The sequence below is a fragment of the Podarcis cretensis genome (genome assembly GCF_951804945.1).
Source record: "Podarcis cretensis genome assembly, chromosome: 15".
NCBI classification, from domain to species: Eukaryota; Metazoa; Chordata; class Lepidosauria; order Squamata; family Lacertidae; genus Podarcis; species Podarcis cretensis.
Window position 1 is genome coordinate 44,188,180 of NC_137185.1, and position 15,270 is coordinate 44,203,449.

The 15,270-nt window shown below is 44.1% G+C and overlaps 1 protein-coding gene across 2 annotated transcripts in view; it reads right to left on the reverse strand.

Annotated features, from left to right (window-relative positions):
* The window catches only part of PIWIL2 (piwi like RNA-mediated gene silencing 2), a 53,761-nt gene that overhangs the window by 17,694 nt on the left and 20,797 nt on the right, over positions 1 to 15,270 (reverse strand). For both annotated transcript variants that reach the window (XM_079954948.1, XM_079954947.1), the window contains exons 10-16: positions 13,901 to 14,014; positions 12,941 to 13,129; positions 12,652 to 12,736; positions 11,976 to 12,065; positions 5,833 to 5,973; positions 2,531 to 2,644; positions 268 to 456 (exon numbers count right to left, since the gene is read on the reverse strand). In XM_079954948.1, coding sequence (XP_079811074.1) covers positions 268 to 456; positions 2,531 to 2,644; positions 5,833 to 5,973; positions 11,976 to 12,065; positions 12,652 to 12,736; positions 12,941 to 13,129; positions 13,901 to 14,014 — 922 coding nt within the window. The remainder of the gene's footprint in view (positions 1 to 267; positions 457 to 2,530; positions 2,645 to 5,832; positions 5,974 to 11,975; positions 12,066 to 12,651; positions 12,737 to 12,940; positions 13,130 to 13,900; positions 14,015 to 15,270) is intronic.

The following is a 15,270-nucleotide window of genomic DNA, read 5'->3' on the forward strand; positions in this document are numbered from 1 at the left end:
AGGATATTATGGAGACATTTGTTGTATATTACAGAGCAACCCAGCAAACTTCATTATATTTAAGCTGGCAGTTTTAGCCAATTATTGTTTCCCATAAGGCTTCAGTGAAATGTAGAAGACACGAGATGCACAGAACTGCACCTACAACCATTAATACTTCTACTCATTAGATGTCCACTACTATATCTACAATAAAATGCCCTTTGTTGCTATTTCAGCAATACCAACTAGAAAGTTTCAATACTCAAAACTCCGTTATGAAAATACCTCACTACTTAGTAGTGATTTGAGAGCTCTGGCGTAAGTCTCTATTCGGTCATCCTTCAATTCATTCCAAGCAGGTGGAGTTATCTGGATACCAAGTGAGCCAGAGATCTTCTGCATCATGCTGACTAGTTCACGTGCTTGCTCTATTGTCCGCTTCGGATAAAACAGTGCCCAGTAATGAACTGGAATCTAAGAAGAGAACTGAAGTCAGCATACGTAGTGCAGCCTCTTCCAACTCAAAAGGATTGATACAGACTACTCACAAAACCTCTTATGATCTTATCACTACTAGGTTCAACTATTCACTTCTATCACTAAACAGACCCCAAACAATGGTAGGCAGGAATCTTCTTCTCCATCTCCTGCCAAGGAAGTCCACCCATATTTCCTGCTCTATAAGTAGAAAGACAGGTGGAAAAATTGGTAGATTTCTGCTTGGAGAGAGGGTGGCTCACCCCATTTTGCCACCCAAGGCAAAATGACAATTGCTGCCTCCTGCCCCCCTCCTACATCCCCACCATTTCCACTGTCATACCATGCCCCTCTCCACACACTTCCACCACTGGAAAACACTGGCTCTCCCCAAACTCGGTGGGAGTCAGGCATTCCACAAAGCATTGCTGCTTGGCTTCTCCAGCAGGGGTCAGGAAAGCCAAGCAATAATGCCATGTGCCACAACGCCTCCCTCTCACCATTGAGGGGGGCATTCTTTCAGTGGCAGAAGCAATGGGAATGACTGCAGGGAGGAATGCGGAGAAGAAAAAATGCCATGGTGCATCTGCAACCGCATAACCGGATGCCTTCATCGGCCCCAGATGCAACAAAACACGTCTATCCCATATCGGTTTCTACAGCCACAGTAGGCACTGTAACCTTCCAACAGTTTGACTTCATCACCAAAAACGCACTCCTCCATTATCTCCTGAGACAGAAGGATGCCAACCATTTCAGATCTGTCATGTAAAAATAAAGATAGCTGTGTTAACCGTCTCACTAGTGCAGTCATACCTCATGCTACGTTTGCTTTGTTACATTCTTTCATGTTACGTCCCGCGGCGACCTGGAAGTACTGGAAAGGGTTACTTCCAGGTTTCACCGCTCACATAGAAGCACTAAATCGTGCTTCGTGCATGCACACAAGCGCCAAATTGCGCAGAGCACCTGCACAGATATGCGCTTCAGGTTGCGCTCTTTTCACGTTGCGAACGGGCCTCCGGAACGGATCCCGTTCGAACCAGAGGTACCACTGTATGTAGATTCACAGCTCCTTGGGGTGAACATGAGCTAGTCTCTCCTCTGAGTGTCAGTTGAAGAGGGCATTTTCAGGCAACTGGTAATCCTTCTAGTTCAGTGGTTTTCAGCCAGTGTGCCATGGCACCCTGGGGCACCTTGAATGATGCTCTTTCCTTCCCTCCCTCCTCTGATGCCCTCTCACGTCTCTGCATTCCAAAGGCTTGTGCAGCTGTTTGTTGCAGTGGCCCTGGCTACAAGCTCCCCAGGCTAATGGTGCCTCTGGGGCTGGCCAGGGGTACTGGTTGCCAGGAGCTGAGGTGGCCTTGAGGTAAAGAAGCAAGTGGATGAGGGAGCTCAGCCAGCTAGTCCACCAACCCTTGCTGTTGGGAACGGACGGACAAGTGGGAGGCTGGGCAGGCAGGCACTGTGCTTGCTGCATGCAATGCCTTCCTGGGAGCTGAGTATCCAGCACTGACAGGAAGCCTTTCCGCCATGCAAGCCCAGAGGTACCTGCTGCTGCCACTGCTTCCTACCAAAGTGAGTACTTCCAAGGCCTCACATTCACCTTTGGCAGTCTCCATTAGGCCACTAATGCTGGGGCATCTTCTTCCCAGGCCCCTGTGGGGCAGTATGAGATGGCACCTCTATTTGGGGTGGGGGGAGGGGCCTTACAGACCAGGGGCAGGTGCAGCAGCTGCCCAGAGGACTCCCAAGGAGAGGGGGGAGGGAAGAGGAGGTTGAGAGAACACTACACAAGGGAGGGTGTTCAAAAAGGGGTGAGGGGCTGCCAGCTCTGTAGGCAAGGTGTGGGCTTCTGAGGCTCAGAGCACGTTTCTCCTTAGGGGAGCTGCAGAAAGAATGTAGTTGGTCAAGGGAGCTGTGGACTGAAAAAGGTTGAAAACCAAAATCATCTCTGGTCCAGAGGAAGGTGTTCTTTCAAATATTCTAGAAGGCAATCTGGGAAACAGAGATGAATGTGGGATCTACTGTATCAGTGTGGAATTTTGTCAGTGTCTGAGATCAAACTTACTGCAGAGATGCAGGCCTCTCTGACTACTTCTTTGGACCAGTTTAGGTCTTCTGATGTATTGAAGGAGGTATTCTTCAGGTTGATTCTTTCCATGGGGAGAATACGTCCTTTTGTCTAGTACAGAAGATTCCATAAGAGGGAAGCAGGACCAGGGAAACAAATAGGTTGAAGGATAGCATATTTCTGCTTAGGTTAGTCACACAAAAGCTTGAATCTCTTCAACAATGAACAACAACCCCAAAATATTAGATTCCCCATACACTTAAACAGCTAAGTTTAAGTGTGTACGCACACACTGATGAAGTGTGCATGCACACGAAAGCTCATACCAATAACAAACTTAGTTGGTCTCTAAGGTGCTACTGGAAGGAATTTTTTTATTTTGCTTCAGCTAATGGTCAGCCATTTGTCTAGGTGGAAAATGACTCCCAGGGTAGCTTCTCCCCTAAATTGTGTCATGGTGGTGATGCAACTGCAGAGACAGATCACTAGCCAGAGATTTTTATGAGCTGCCTACGATGCATTCCACCAGGATTGGTGGCCTGTGAGCAAAATGACTACTGAAACTAGGGGCCTTCTAATTACCACCACTCTTGACGGCTTCCAGAAGCATAGGGTTAACTCCATAGTGAACAACGCAGCATTTGTAAACTTTTTTGCAGAATATTTTATGCTGTAACTATTATTTGAACTCTAATTATCATTAAAATATTTGTGTGTTAACTGGCTTGTTCTTCTTTATCATAGAAAGGGACCCTGAGGATCCTCTAATCCAACCTCCTACAATGCAGGAATAGGCAGCTGTCCCTTACGGGGATCAAACCTGCAACCTTGGTGTTATCAGCACCAAGCTCTAACCAACCAAGCTATCCAGCTGATAATTAAGAACTATGCTACAACTTAAATGTTTTCTTTTTATTGTGTTTTAAAGATTGCAACCAACAGAGTTTTGCAACCTGAATAATTTATCTGTAACTAGGATAACTTTCTCTAGAAGTATGAATACACCATCTGCAGCAATATGCATAAAGAGCAAATGTTTCATGGGCAAGTAACATGAGGGACAGACTGAAGATCATGGTCAGACCATTATCTGGTTAAGCCTGACTGATAGTGGCAAATCCCCTGTTTAAGAGGCGTGGACCCATTTGGATGGCCTGCCCTCAAAGACTTAAGGAACTTGATGTGTCCCTGAATGCTCCAGGGGATTTCCCAGTGGAGAAAACTGGTGATCCTGTTGAAGCCTCGGTCTCCCTATGCAATGGCAAGATGAAGCAGGTGATTGACACAATTGCTCCCATCTGACCATGTGCTCCCTTGACCCCCCACAGGGTCCAGAGGTTGCTTAACACTTCGCTGGGTGAGGTAGTGGTTCCTACTGCACTGAGAGGCTTTCTGGGGAAGGTCATGGCGGGGCAGCTGCAGGCATTCTTGGAGAACAGAGATTATTTAAAACCATTCAATCTGAGTTCAAGCCTGGCCATGGAACTGAGTCAGCCGTGGTTGCTCTGATGGATGACCTTTGCAGAGAGCGGGACAGGGGGAGTGCAACTTTACTCCTGCTTTTGAACTCTTGTCAGCTTTTGATACCATCAGCCATGATAATTGTCCTGGACTGGCTCTGGGGAATGAAGATTCGGGGCACTGTTTTACAGTGGTTCCAATCCTACCTTCAAAAGTGAGTCCAGGGAGTAGCATTGGGAGAATGGCTACATTATGGGTGCTGCGGGGGACTCGCTTATGCCCAGTGCTATTTAATATCTACATGAAGCCATTGGGTGTGATCATTAGGCGTTTGGAGGTGAGGTGCCACCAGTATGCTGATGATATTCAGCTCCATTTCTCCATAACATGTGAATCAGGAGAGGCAGTGCAATTCCCTGAGCCACTGCATGGATGCAGTGGTGAAATGGACGAGGAAAAGCAAGCCAAGCTTGAATCCTGGCAAGACGGAAGCACCGTGGGGTGAGTAGCTCCTATGTCTGAGTAACTGGTCAGCTGCCTACCCTGGATGAGACAGCACTCCCCCTGAAGGAGCAGATTCACAGTTTGGGGGTGAAGTTTGGGGATCCAGCTCTGTCACTGGAAGCTCAGAAAGCCTTTTACCAACTGGTTTGACAGCTATGGTCATTCCTGGACTGGGAAAGCTCTGCCAAGGAAGTTCCTGTGTTGGTTACTGCAAGACTGGATTACTGCAATGCGCTCTTATGTGGGGCTTCCCTTGTGCTTGATCTGGAAGCTGCAGTTGGTGCAGAATGCTGCAGCACAAATGCTGACAGGAGGGAGGCCTTGTCAGCATCTAACGCCTGTGTTCAGAGATCGGCACTGGTTGCCCATTCGCCACAGGACCAAGTTCAAGGTGCTATTATTAGTATATGAAGCCCTTAACAGCTTAGGACCAGTTTACCTACAAGATCCCCTTACCCCACACGTGCCCACTCATTGCTTTGATTGGGAGAACAGGCACTACTACAAGTACCTTGTAATATCCATTGCACCTTTGTCAGAAGTTGGTCATTTAGTGTGGCAGCACCTCCACTTTGGAACTCCCTGCCTATTGAGATCAAGCAGGGGCCTTCACTGTATTCTTCTCAGCATTTGCTAAAAACATTTGAATTTAGACAAGCCTATCCAGATGCTTAGAAAGTTCAGGTAATTTTAATCCATTGGTATTTTAAGAAGAAGAAGAGGAGGAGTCTGGATTTGATATCCCGCCTTTCACTCCCTTTAAGGAGTCTCAAAGCGGCTAACATTCTCCTTTCCCTTCCTCCCCCACAACAAACACTCTGTGGGGTGAGTGGGGCTGAGAGACTTCAAAGAAGTGTGACTGGCCCAAGGTCACCCAGCAGCTGTATGTGGAGGAGCGGGGAATCGAACCCGGTTCACCAGATTACGAGACTACCGCTCTTAACCACTACACCATACTTGCTCTCTATATGTTTTTAAAATATGGCTGTAAATTTGTCTTGATTTTATTTATTATTTTGTAAACTATTTTTAGGTTGCTGTTTTTTACACTCAAGCAGTGTATAAATTTTATGAAATAAATAGTAAATAAATGTGAAACTTATTGTTTATTGGAACCTGCAGAAAAAATGTTCTACGCTTTTCTAAACCATATCAAGGCTGAAGTTACTGATAACCTGAAAAGGGTATCCAATTGTTAAATATATTTAACACATAATTATATTTCTTCTAAAAGCTGATCAGTTGCTATGGAGGTCATGTTTGAATCAGAATTCAGAATGATGTCATCAGACAAGACTAACGTAAAGACAGAGGCTCCTCCTTGATTCACATACCTTATGCACATCATTGTCCAAATGAAGTCCCCATCTTGACAATTCATTGTGGGCAGTCTCATTCTTCTCAATTCTGCTCAGAAGCTGTCTCAAACTTAGGTAGTGCTGTTTAGGGCTCAGGTTGATCTGCTGGCTAAGGTCCTAATAAGAGGGACCAAAGTGGTAGGTGGGGAGCGGGAAAAATGAAATTTGTATCTGCATGTGCTTCACCATGTATTTTTAAAGAGATTTAGGTAAATCAACCCCTTCATGGATCACTGCCTTGCCGTGGCGAAGGGGCTTGAAGAACTCAGAGAAGCTATGAACTATGCCGAGCAGGGCACCCAAGATGAACAGGTCATAGTGGAGAGTTTTGACCAAACGTGATCCACCTGGAGGAGGAACCGGCAAGCCACTCCAGTATCCCTGCCAAGAAAACTCCATGGACAAAGACAACAGGCATATAAAAGTTATGACGCTGGAAGATGAGCCCCTCAGGTCGGAAGGCGTCCAACATGCTACTGGGGAAGAGCGGAGGGCAAGTACAAGTAGATCCAGAGCTGATGAAGCGGCTGGGCCAAAGCCGAAAGGACGCTCAGTTGCGGATATGCCTGGAAGCGAAAGGAAAGTCCAATGCTGTAAAGAAAAATATTGCATAGGAACCTGGAATGTAAGAACCATGAACATGGGTAAGTTGGAGGTGGTCAAAAATGAGATGGCAAGAATAAATATTGACATCCTGGGCATCAGTGAACTAAAATGGACGGGAATGGGTGAATTCAGTTCGGATGACCATCATATCTACTACTGTGGGCAAGAAACTCGTAAAAGAAATGGAGTGGCCCTCATAGTCAACAAAAGAGTGGCAAAAGCTGTACTGGGATGCAATCTCAAAAATGATAGAATGATCTCGATACGAATCCAAGGCAGACCTTTTAACATCACAGTAATCCAAGTTTATGCACCAACTACTGGTGCTGAAGAAACTGAAATTGACCAATTCTATGAAGACTTACAACACCTTATAGAAGTGACACCAAAGAAGGATGTTCTTCTCATTATAGGGGATTGGAATGCTAAAGTAGGGAGTCAAGAGATAAAAGGAACAACTGGCAAGTTTGGCCTTGGAGATCAAAACGAAGCAGGGCAAAGGCTAATAGAGTTCTGTCAAGAGAACAAGCTGGTCATCACAAACACGCTTTTCCAACAACACAAGAGACGACTCTACACATGGACATCACCAGATGGGCAGCATCGAAATCAGATTGATTATATTCTCTGCAGCCAAAGATGGAGAAGCTCTATACAGTCAGCAAAAACAAGACCTGGAGCTGACTGTGGCTCAGATCATCAGCTTCTTATAGCAAAATTCAAGCTTAAACTGAAGAAAGTAGGAAAAACCACTGGGCCGGTAAGATACAATCTAAGTCAAATCCCTTATGAATACACAGTGGAAGTGAGGAACAGGTTTAAGGATTTAGATTTGGTGGACAGAGTGCCTGAAGAACTATGGATGGAGGCTCGTAACATTATACAGGAGGCAGCAACGAAAACCATCCCAATGAAAAGGAAATGCAAGAAAGCAAAGTGGCTGTCCAATGAGGCCCTACAAATAGCGGGGGAGAGAAGGCAAGCAAAATGCAAGGGAGATCGTGAAACATACAGGAAATTGAATGCAGATTTCCAAAGAATAGCAAGGAGAGACAAGAAGACCTTCTTAAACAAGCAATGCAAAGAAATAGAGGAAAGCAATAGAATGGGAAGAACCAGAGATCTGTTCAAGAAAATTGGAGATATGAAAGGAACATTTCGTACAAAGATTTCCATAATAAAGGACAAAAGTGGAAAGGACCTAACAGAAGCAGAAGACATCAAGAAGAGGTGGCAAGAATACACAGAGGAATTATACCAGAAAGAAACGGATGTCTCATATACCCCAGGTAGTGTGGTTGCTGACCTTGAGCCAGACATCCTGGAGAGTGAAGTCAAATGGGCCTTTGAAAGCACTGCAAATAACAAGGCCAGTGGAAGTGATGGTATTCCAGCTGAACTATTTAAAATTTTAAAAGATGATGCTGTTAAGGTGCTACACTCAATATGCCAGCAAGTTTGGAAAACTCAGCAGTGGCCAGAAGATTGGAGAAGATCAGTCTACATCCCAATCCCAAAGAAGGGCAGTGCCAAAGAATGCTCCAACTATCGCACAATTGCACTAATTTCTCACGCTAGCAAGGTTATGCTTAAAATTCTACAAGGAAGGCTCAAGCAGTATGTGGACCGAGAACTCCCAGAAGTGCAAGCTGGATTTAGAAGAGGCAGAGGAACCAGAGACCAAATTGCAAACATGCGCTGGATTATGGAGAAAGCTAGAGAGTTCCAGAAAGACATCTACTTCTGCTTCATTGACTATGCAAAAGCCTTTGACTGTGTCGACCATGGCAAACTATGGCAAGTTCTTAAAGAAATGGGAGTGCCTGATCACCTCATCTGTCTCCTGAGAAATCTCTATGTGAGACAAAAAGCTACAGTTAGAACTGGATATGGAACAACTGACTGGTTCAAAATTGGGAAAGGAGTACGACAAGGCTGCATTTTGTCTCCCTGCTTATTTAACTTATATGCAGAATTCATCATGCGAAAGGCTGGGCTGGATGAATCCCTAGCCGGAATTAAGATTGCCGGAAGAAATATCAGCAACCTCAGATATGCAGATGACACAACCTTGATGGCAGAAAGTGAGGAGGAATTAAAGAACCTTTTATTGAGGGTGAAAGAGGAGAGTGCAAAATATGGTCTGAAGCTCAACATCAAAAAAACGAAGATCATGGCTACTGGTCCCATCACCTCCTGGCAAATAGAAGGGGAAGAAATGGAGGCAGTGAGAGATTTTACTTTCTTGGGCTCCATGATCACTGCAGATGGTGACAGCAGTCACGAAATTAAAAGACGCCTGCTTCTTGGGAGAAGGGCAATGACAGGCCTAGACAGCATCTTGAGAAGTAGAGACATCACCTTGCCAACAAAGGTCCGTATAGATAAAGCTATGGTTTTCCCAGTAGTGATGTATGGAAGTGAGAGCTGGACCATAAAGAAGGCTGATCGCCAAAGAATTGATGCTTTTGAATTATGGTGCTGGAGGAGACTCTTGAGAGTCCCATGGACTGCAAGAAGATCAAACCTCTCCATTCTGAAGGAAATCAGCCCTGAGTGCTCACTGGAAGGACAGATTGTGAAGCTGAGGCTCCAGTACTTTGGCCACCTCATGAGAAGAGAAGACTCCCTGGAGAAGACCCTGATGTTGGGAAAGATGGAGGGCACAAGGAGAAGGGGGCGACAGAGGACGAGATGGTTGGATAGTGTTTTCGAGGTTACCAGCATGAGTCTGATCAAGCTGCGGGGGGCAGTGGAGGACAGAAGTGCCTGGCATTCTCTGGTCCATGGGGTCACGAAGAGTCGGACACGACTAAACGACTAAACAACAACAGGTAAATCAACTGCTTGGAAGACAGTGGTTCTTCACCTTCTGAGCTTTTGCGTTTCTTTTTTTTATCAGTACAAGACGTACCTCATGTAAGTAATTTTGAACCATTTAATGAAGCTATATTCAGATTAGAAGTCACAACCCACCTGCACTGAAAGTTCTGATTCAACAAGAAGGTTCAAATAATGCCGGGGGGGGGGGGGATACCTTGTAGGACAAGTAAATCATACACAGCCTTTTTTCGCATGCCCTTAACTACAAAATTATCTTCTTCATGAAGATGAAGATTTATAGCAGATGAGTGCCAGGAACAGAACATAGGACAGACTGGGACACTATCCTGTAGCAGGAGGACGAAGAAGCTTGTGAAGGAACGTCAAGAGAAGCTATTACACTATCCAGCAAACCAGCAACTTTTATCAGTTAAAAGAAAAAGTGGGCAACCTGTTTTCTGTTGAGAGTCGTATTCTCGTGGGCAATAATCTGTTGACAGACAAGCTGGTAGTGGGCAGAGCTGGAGCCAATGAGGGGCCAAGCCACAGGAAAAAACTGCTGTGGGTTAACTAAATCAGGAACACAAACTGCCTTGCTTCAATTTTCACCATAATTTTATTAGATTAGAATTCCCAATCCTATGCAGGTCTATAAAGATGTAAGCTCTGTCAAGTCTGGTGGGGTTACTCTCAAGTAAGTGTACAGAGAATTATTATTTTTTTAGTACAAAAACTAATATTGCTCTGTTCTAGAGAGCAGATGAATGTAATTCCTTTCTGACTTTAGTGTGCACCACATACGTAGAGCAAGCCTATTAAACTTGTTCTCAGACAGATTGCAGGGGAAAATTCTCTTCCTCCCCAAACTATACAAACAGGAAAAAGCAAACAATCCATACACCCCCCCCTTTTAATGCTACCCTTTCAAATATAGCTTTCTGAGGCTACATAGAAAGATGGGGAGACACTAAAAAAATAAAGAAAAATCAGATTGTAAAGAAGGAACAAAGGAATGAACTGTGATGAAATGAAAGAGGCAGCTTCGGGGGCGGGGCATGTAAAATGAGGTCTGCATGCAGCCTCCAGGCTACCAACATGACCATGTCTGCTTTCTCCACAAAAAGGGCATAGCTGAGCCAAAAGAACAAGTGGTAAAATGCACTCTTGGCCACTGCTGCCAAGAGGACATCCAAAAGCAGTGCTTTATTCAGAACTGCACTCAAGCTGACAAACTGATGTTTAAAGGTGCAACCCCAACTGTAGCAGCCCATATACATCTACTTCCCTTGTAAACTTGCTCCCACATTCAATCAATAATTCTATCTTGTAAATTAAGTTTCTTCACCCCACCTAATCCCATTCCATCAGATTCATGGGCTCCATCATCTCGCTAGGATCAGATGAAAGTAAAGTTTTCATATATTATTGTGAAAGTACACTAGTAACATGGATGAGGAGCATGACCTGCAAATACCTCCCTTTCAGGAATGACTGGTGAGAGCCATATAAGTACAGCGCTCAGCTGCAATTTATCTTAGTGAGACACCCCTTAAGAATACCATGGCTGACCATGTCATAAACTATTGTGACACCAAGATGGGTAGTTTCAAACCACTTAGAGCAGAGCTTTTAAAGCTGACCAAAAGTCCAGAGGTAGCATTATTATAAATTTACAATGGGGTGGAAGGTTCACAGGCTATGAATGACGTGCTCACAAATTTATTGACAGCTGCACGATTTATTATAGCTAGGAAATAGAAGGGGCAAGCAGAATAGAAAATGGAAGAATGGTATAAAGAGGTGTGGGATATAGCCATTAATGATAAATTAACATGTGCTATTAAGGTAAGACGGGGAATATGCAGGAGAAATTATTTTGAGGAAATATGGAAGGTATTTGTATAATTTGTACTGTTAAAATGGAAAGGGGTCAAACCATCGCAAGAGATGTTGAAATTTTGGGAGGTTGGATAGTTACAATGGAATGGTCTCAGCAGTGGGGTGCACATTTTTATTTACATTTTATTTATTATTATTACTTTGTCAAAATAAAAAATAAAAGGAGCAGAGCTTTCCAAACTGTTTGTTGCAACGCGTTAGTGTGTCAGTTGCAGTGTGTAGATGTGTCGTGCGAACGCTCCCCATGCTCGTCCCAGGGCTAGAAAGGGGTTAGTTAAACCTCTGGCTTGCTAGTAAAACTGAATTACTGTGTCGTGAAATGATGTGTGTCTAAAAAGTGTGTCACCAACATAAAAAGTTTGGAAAGCTCTGACTTAGAGGTTTTATTACAATCAAGTGGTATATAAATTTTGTTAAATAACTAAAAATAATCAAATAATGTATCTGCAGTGAAAATAACCACCACCAATTGGTTAACTTAGCAAAGTGATCTACAATTGTTTTGGCTCTGTTAGCCAAGCCAAAAATTCTGGTCATCAAATGCCCAACCTCCTGCCATCTTGCTAGAGTCCAATCTCTATCCATCATCAAATGAAAAAAGTAGGCACACAGAACTCTGGCTTCTGCTAATGCAGAATAGAAGAGCTCTGAACACTATGCTTTGGGACACTGAACAAAATATCAGATTATGCCCTAAAACTTGGTTTCTGGGTAAGCTTTTTGAAGTAAGAAATTGGAGACTTGCAAAAAAATTCAATTCTATTCAATTGCAGCAAATAATCTCAAACCACCTTCATGACTCTGAAGTCTTTCTTCATTTTCTCAGGAATTCCAGTCAGGAAGGTGACCTCTGGCAGCAGGAGGATTTCACCCTTTTGCAGCTGCAGGATAATTAGAGACAATGAATATTAGTACAGGATGCGGGGCCAAAACCCAGTCAGATTGTAAAGTTGTGAAGAGAAGGCTGCTGGTTACAGGACAGGTTTAACATACTGTGTTGCTTTCTGTTGAAATTTATTTCTTTTTAAAAATGTATAATCAGTTTTACCTCTTTTTAATTGTATGATTAAACTGGTGTAACTGCCCTGGGCTTTATGGTGAATGGCAGATTAGGTATCTTGTACATACAGAGCTAAATCACTATTTCCCTATTTTAATTCTCAAAGAATTTGATAGCTCCCAAAGCAACAGTTAAATTTAATGGCTCAAGGGAGAATTTGATTTAGGTTACAAATGACAAGCATTATCAGAAATGGTATAGTAACAACCAGGTAAGGGTTAGTAAGGGTTGGGTTTACTTCCCTTTGACAACCTGAGCGGAGTCTAAACACCTCTCAAACTACTGAAAGTCCTTCCCTGTATAAGCTAGTTATCACATGACCTACTTCTAAGAACTGCAGATAGAAAACTTTGTTGTCCCATGACATTGGCACTTGAACTGCCATTAGTGCAAGGTCAACAACTCACCTTCCCTGAAGGATTCTTTCTTTCATTGGGTCTGTGAATCAGAAGTGGCTGGTCGACTTCCCTGATGGTTATTCCATAGTTTTTACTGGAAGAGGAATATTATGCAGATTAAAGAGCAATAGGTTCATTTTGTAACCAAATGTAAGTTACAAAAATAACAAACTAAAAATAATTGTCATTAAGCCAGAGGAAAGCAACACGAATCATGTAAAATGAAGACAACAGGTGTTTTAACCTTAAGTACTTCGTTTCCTGCTAACACTTCAAGTGTTTAAGCAGCACCTCTTACCTGTAATAGTCTATGAAGGTGATCTCCTTTCCATCAGACATGGTAAAACTGTCCTTTGGTGTCTTGTTCCAGTCAATGTCATCAATACGGTAAGTGTTGTTGTTGTAACGGGTAATTATAATGTTGCCAATTAGCTGCTTTGTACACTCATCTTGGAAGTTCTCTCGACTCTGTAGGTAAATTGCATGCCTTTGGGAAAAGGAATGCACTTTGAGCTGACATATCTGGAGCTGGTGAAGAACTGCAGCTGGAAGTATGGTAAGCCCGCAACTTACATAAAGGTTATGTTCCGGGGATTGCACCACAGGAAAAAGTCAGCACTCTCTGGCAACAGCTATGCGGCTTCGCTCCGTGGAAGAAACAGACGATTCGAAGCACTGCGCCGCTCACCCCACGTCGCTCCGGACCCCCGAAACCGGGTTTCCCCGCGAGCAGGGGAGTAGGGGAGGCGCAAAAGGTGCCCGCCGAATCCCACGCTCACAGGCTTCTCCCGCCTGTGATTTTTTGCGGGTCTCCGCCTTCGCCATGACGGCCAGACCCAAATTCCCACGGGGCAAATTCCTCCCGATCAGAGGAATTCCGCCATTACCGGAGGCACCAACCCGGAAGTAAGGATTTTACATATGTATACGAGTGTAATGCATTGAGTTTTTATTATGTTAAGAATTGTTGTCATTGTATGAGGCTTGTATTGAATGAGGTTCTTATAAGCATGTTATATATAATTTAGAGTCCCTTTTTGGGCTGACCAGAAGAAGATTCATGAAACAGAGACTGAAATCTGGTTATCTCATTGTCGTAGTTCCATTGGGACCAAACCAGTGCAAGTATACACACTGAGAGTTTCTCTCATGGACTTATTTCAGGAATATTTTGACTGCTTGGCTTTGAGATACTGAGTAGCCCAATTTCATGCAATGCTTCCCAATATTCAAAATGTCATTCAAAGTTCTAACTCACATGAAATCCAGGACAGAATCATTCCGAATAACCTTGTGTACAACATCAGCCAACAGGAATAGTCCCCCGTCTGTTCTCCGGATACTGGCTGCATAGCCAGGCCATATCTGCAATCTTTAGGGAAATAAATTTTACACAAAACAGGATGCTTATTTGTAAAGTTCAGTTTCAGCTATGACATCAGCACTTGTATTAGAAATGCACTAAAAGTATACAAGACCGAGGTAGTAAGCAGAATGTGTTGTCAAAAATCCAATGTCAGCCAGTAACATACATGACATTTTAGACTTCATAGTTACTACTTTTACAGATATTTGCTAGCAATAGTGCAATATTTGGCGTTGCACGCCACTTCAATCTTCTAGCGGTGCGAGATTCCAGTGGTTCCAGGCACTTACCATGTTTTCTTTAGGAAATGAGGCACAGTGAAGACACTGGTATCTTTATGATATATGATTTACTTGTAGATATACAACCTTATCCTGCAACTGAGGGGTTCACAAATGAGTCTTGTTTTTCCCATAGCTGTAGCCTTGGATTCAAACAGAAATCTAACGTTGCACGCGCTCTCACTCTCTCTAGCTTGCTCTAGGTCACATCACTGCAAGCTCTGCTCTCAATTCTGGCTTTTTCTGTTGAGGGAGAAGGCCTCACCCATTTGCTGTCTCAAACTGAGCCCCTTAATCCCCCATCACCACACCAGGAATTTAGCATGGCTATTTCCCAGAATCAGAATGCTTGAACAGCTTTTAACACTTACTGGATCCAAGGATGATGATGATGATGATGATTACTATTATCCCCCAGCCACTCTGGGTGGCTTCAAGCACATATAAAAACATAATAAATCATCAAACATTAAAAAAAACCTTCCTGATACAGGGCTGCCTTGAGATATCTTCTAAAAGTTATGTAGTTGTTTATCTCCTTGACATCTGATGGGAGGGCGTTCCATGGGGGGGACTGCCAATGAGGCAGTGATTAGAGGGGTCTGACACAAACACACATGCATAATAATAGTCTTGTATCGACTTCCGGGTTGCACCATAGCCGAATGGCGGATTCCCTCCGAGCTCCGGAGGGAATCTGCTCGACAGGGGTCGGGTCCTGCCGCGCCGGCGATGCGGGGACCCTCAAAAACCACGGGCGCAGAAGCCCGTGGACCTGGTGACTCGGCGGGCACCGTTTGCGCCCTCCCCAACCTGCGAAGGAGCCTTTTTAAAGGCTGCGGAGCGGAGGACGGGGAGCGGCGCGGTGTTGAGAGTCTTCTGCTTCCCCTGCCGAGCGAAGCCGCATGCCATTCGACGGAGAGCGCTAACTTCTTCTTTGGAAAAATTTGGACTAAATCTAAAAACAACAACCCGTGAGTA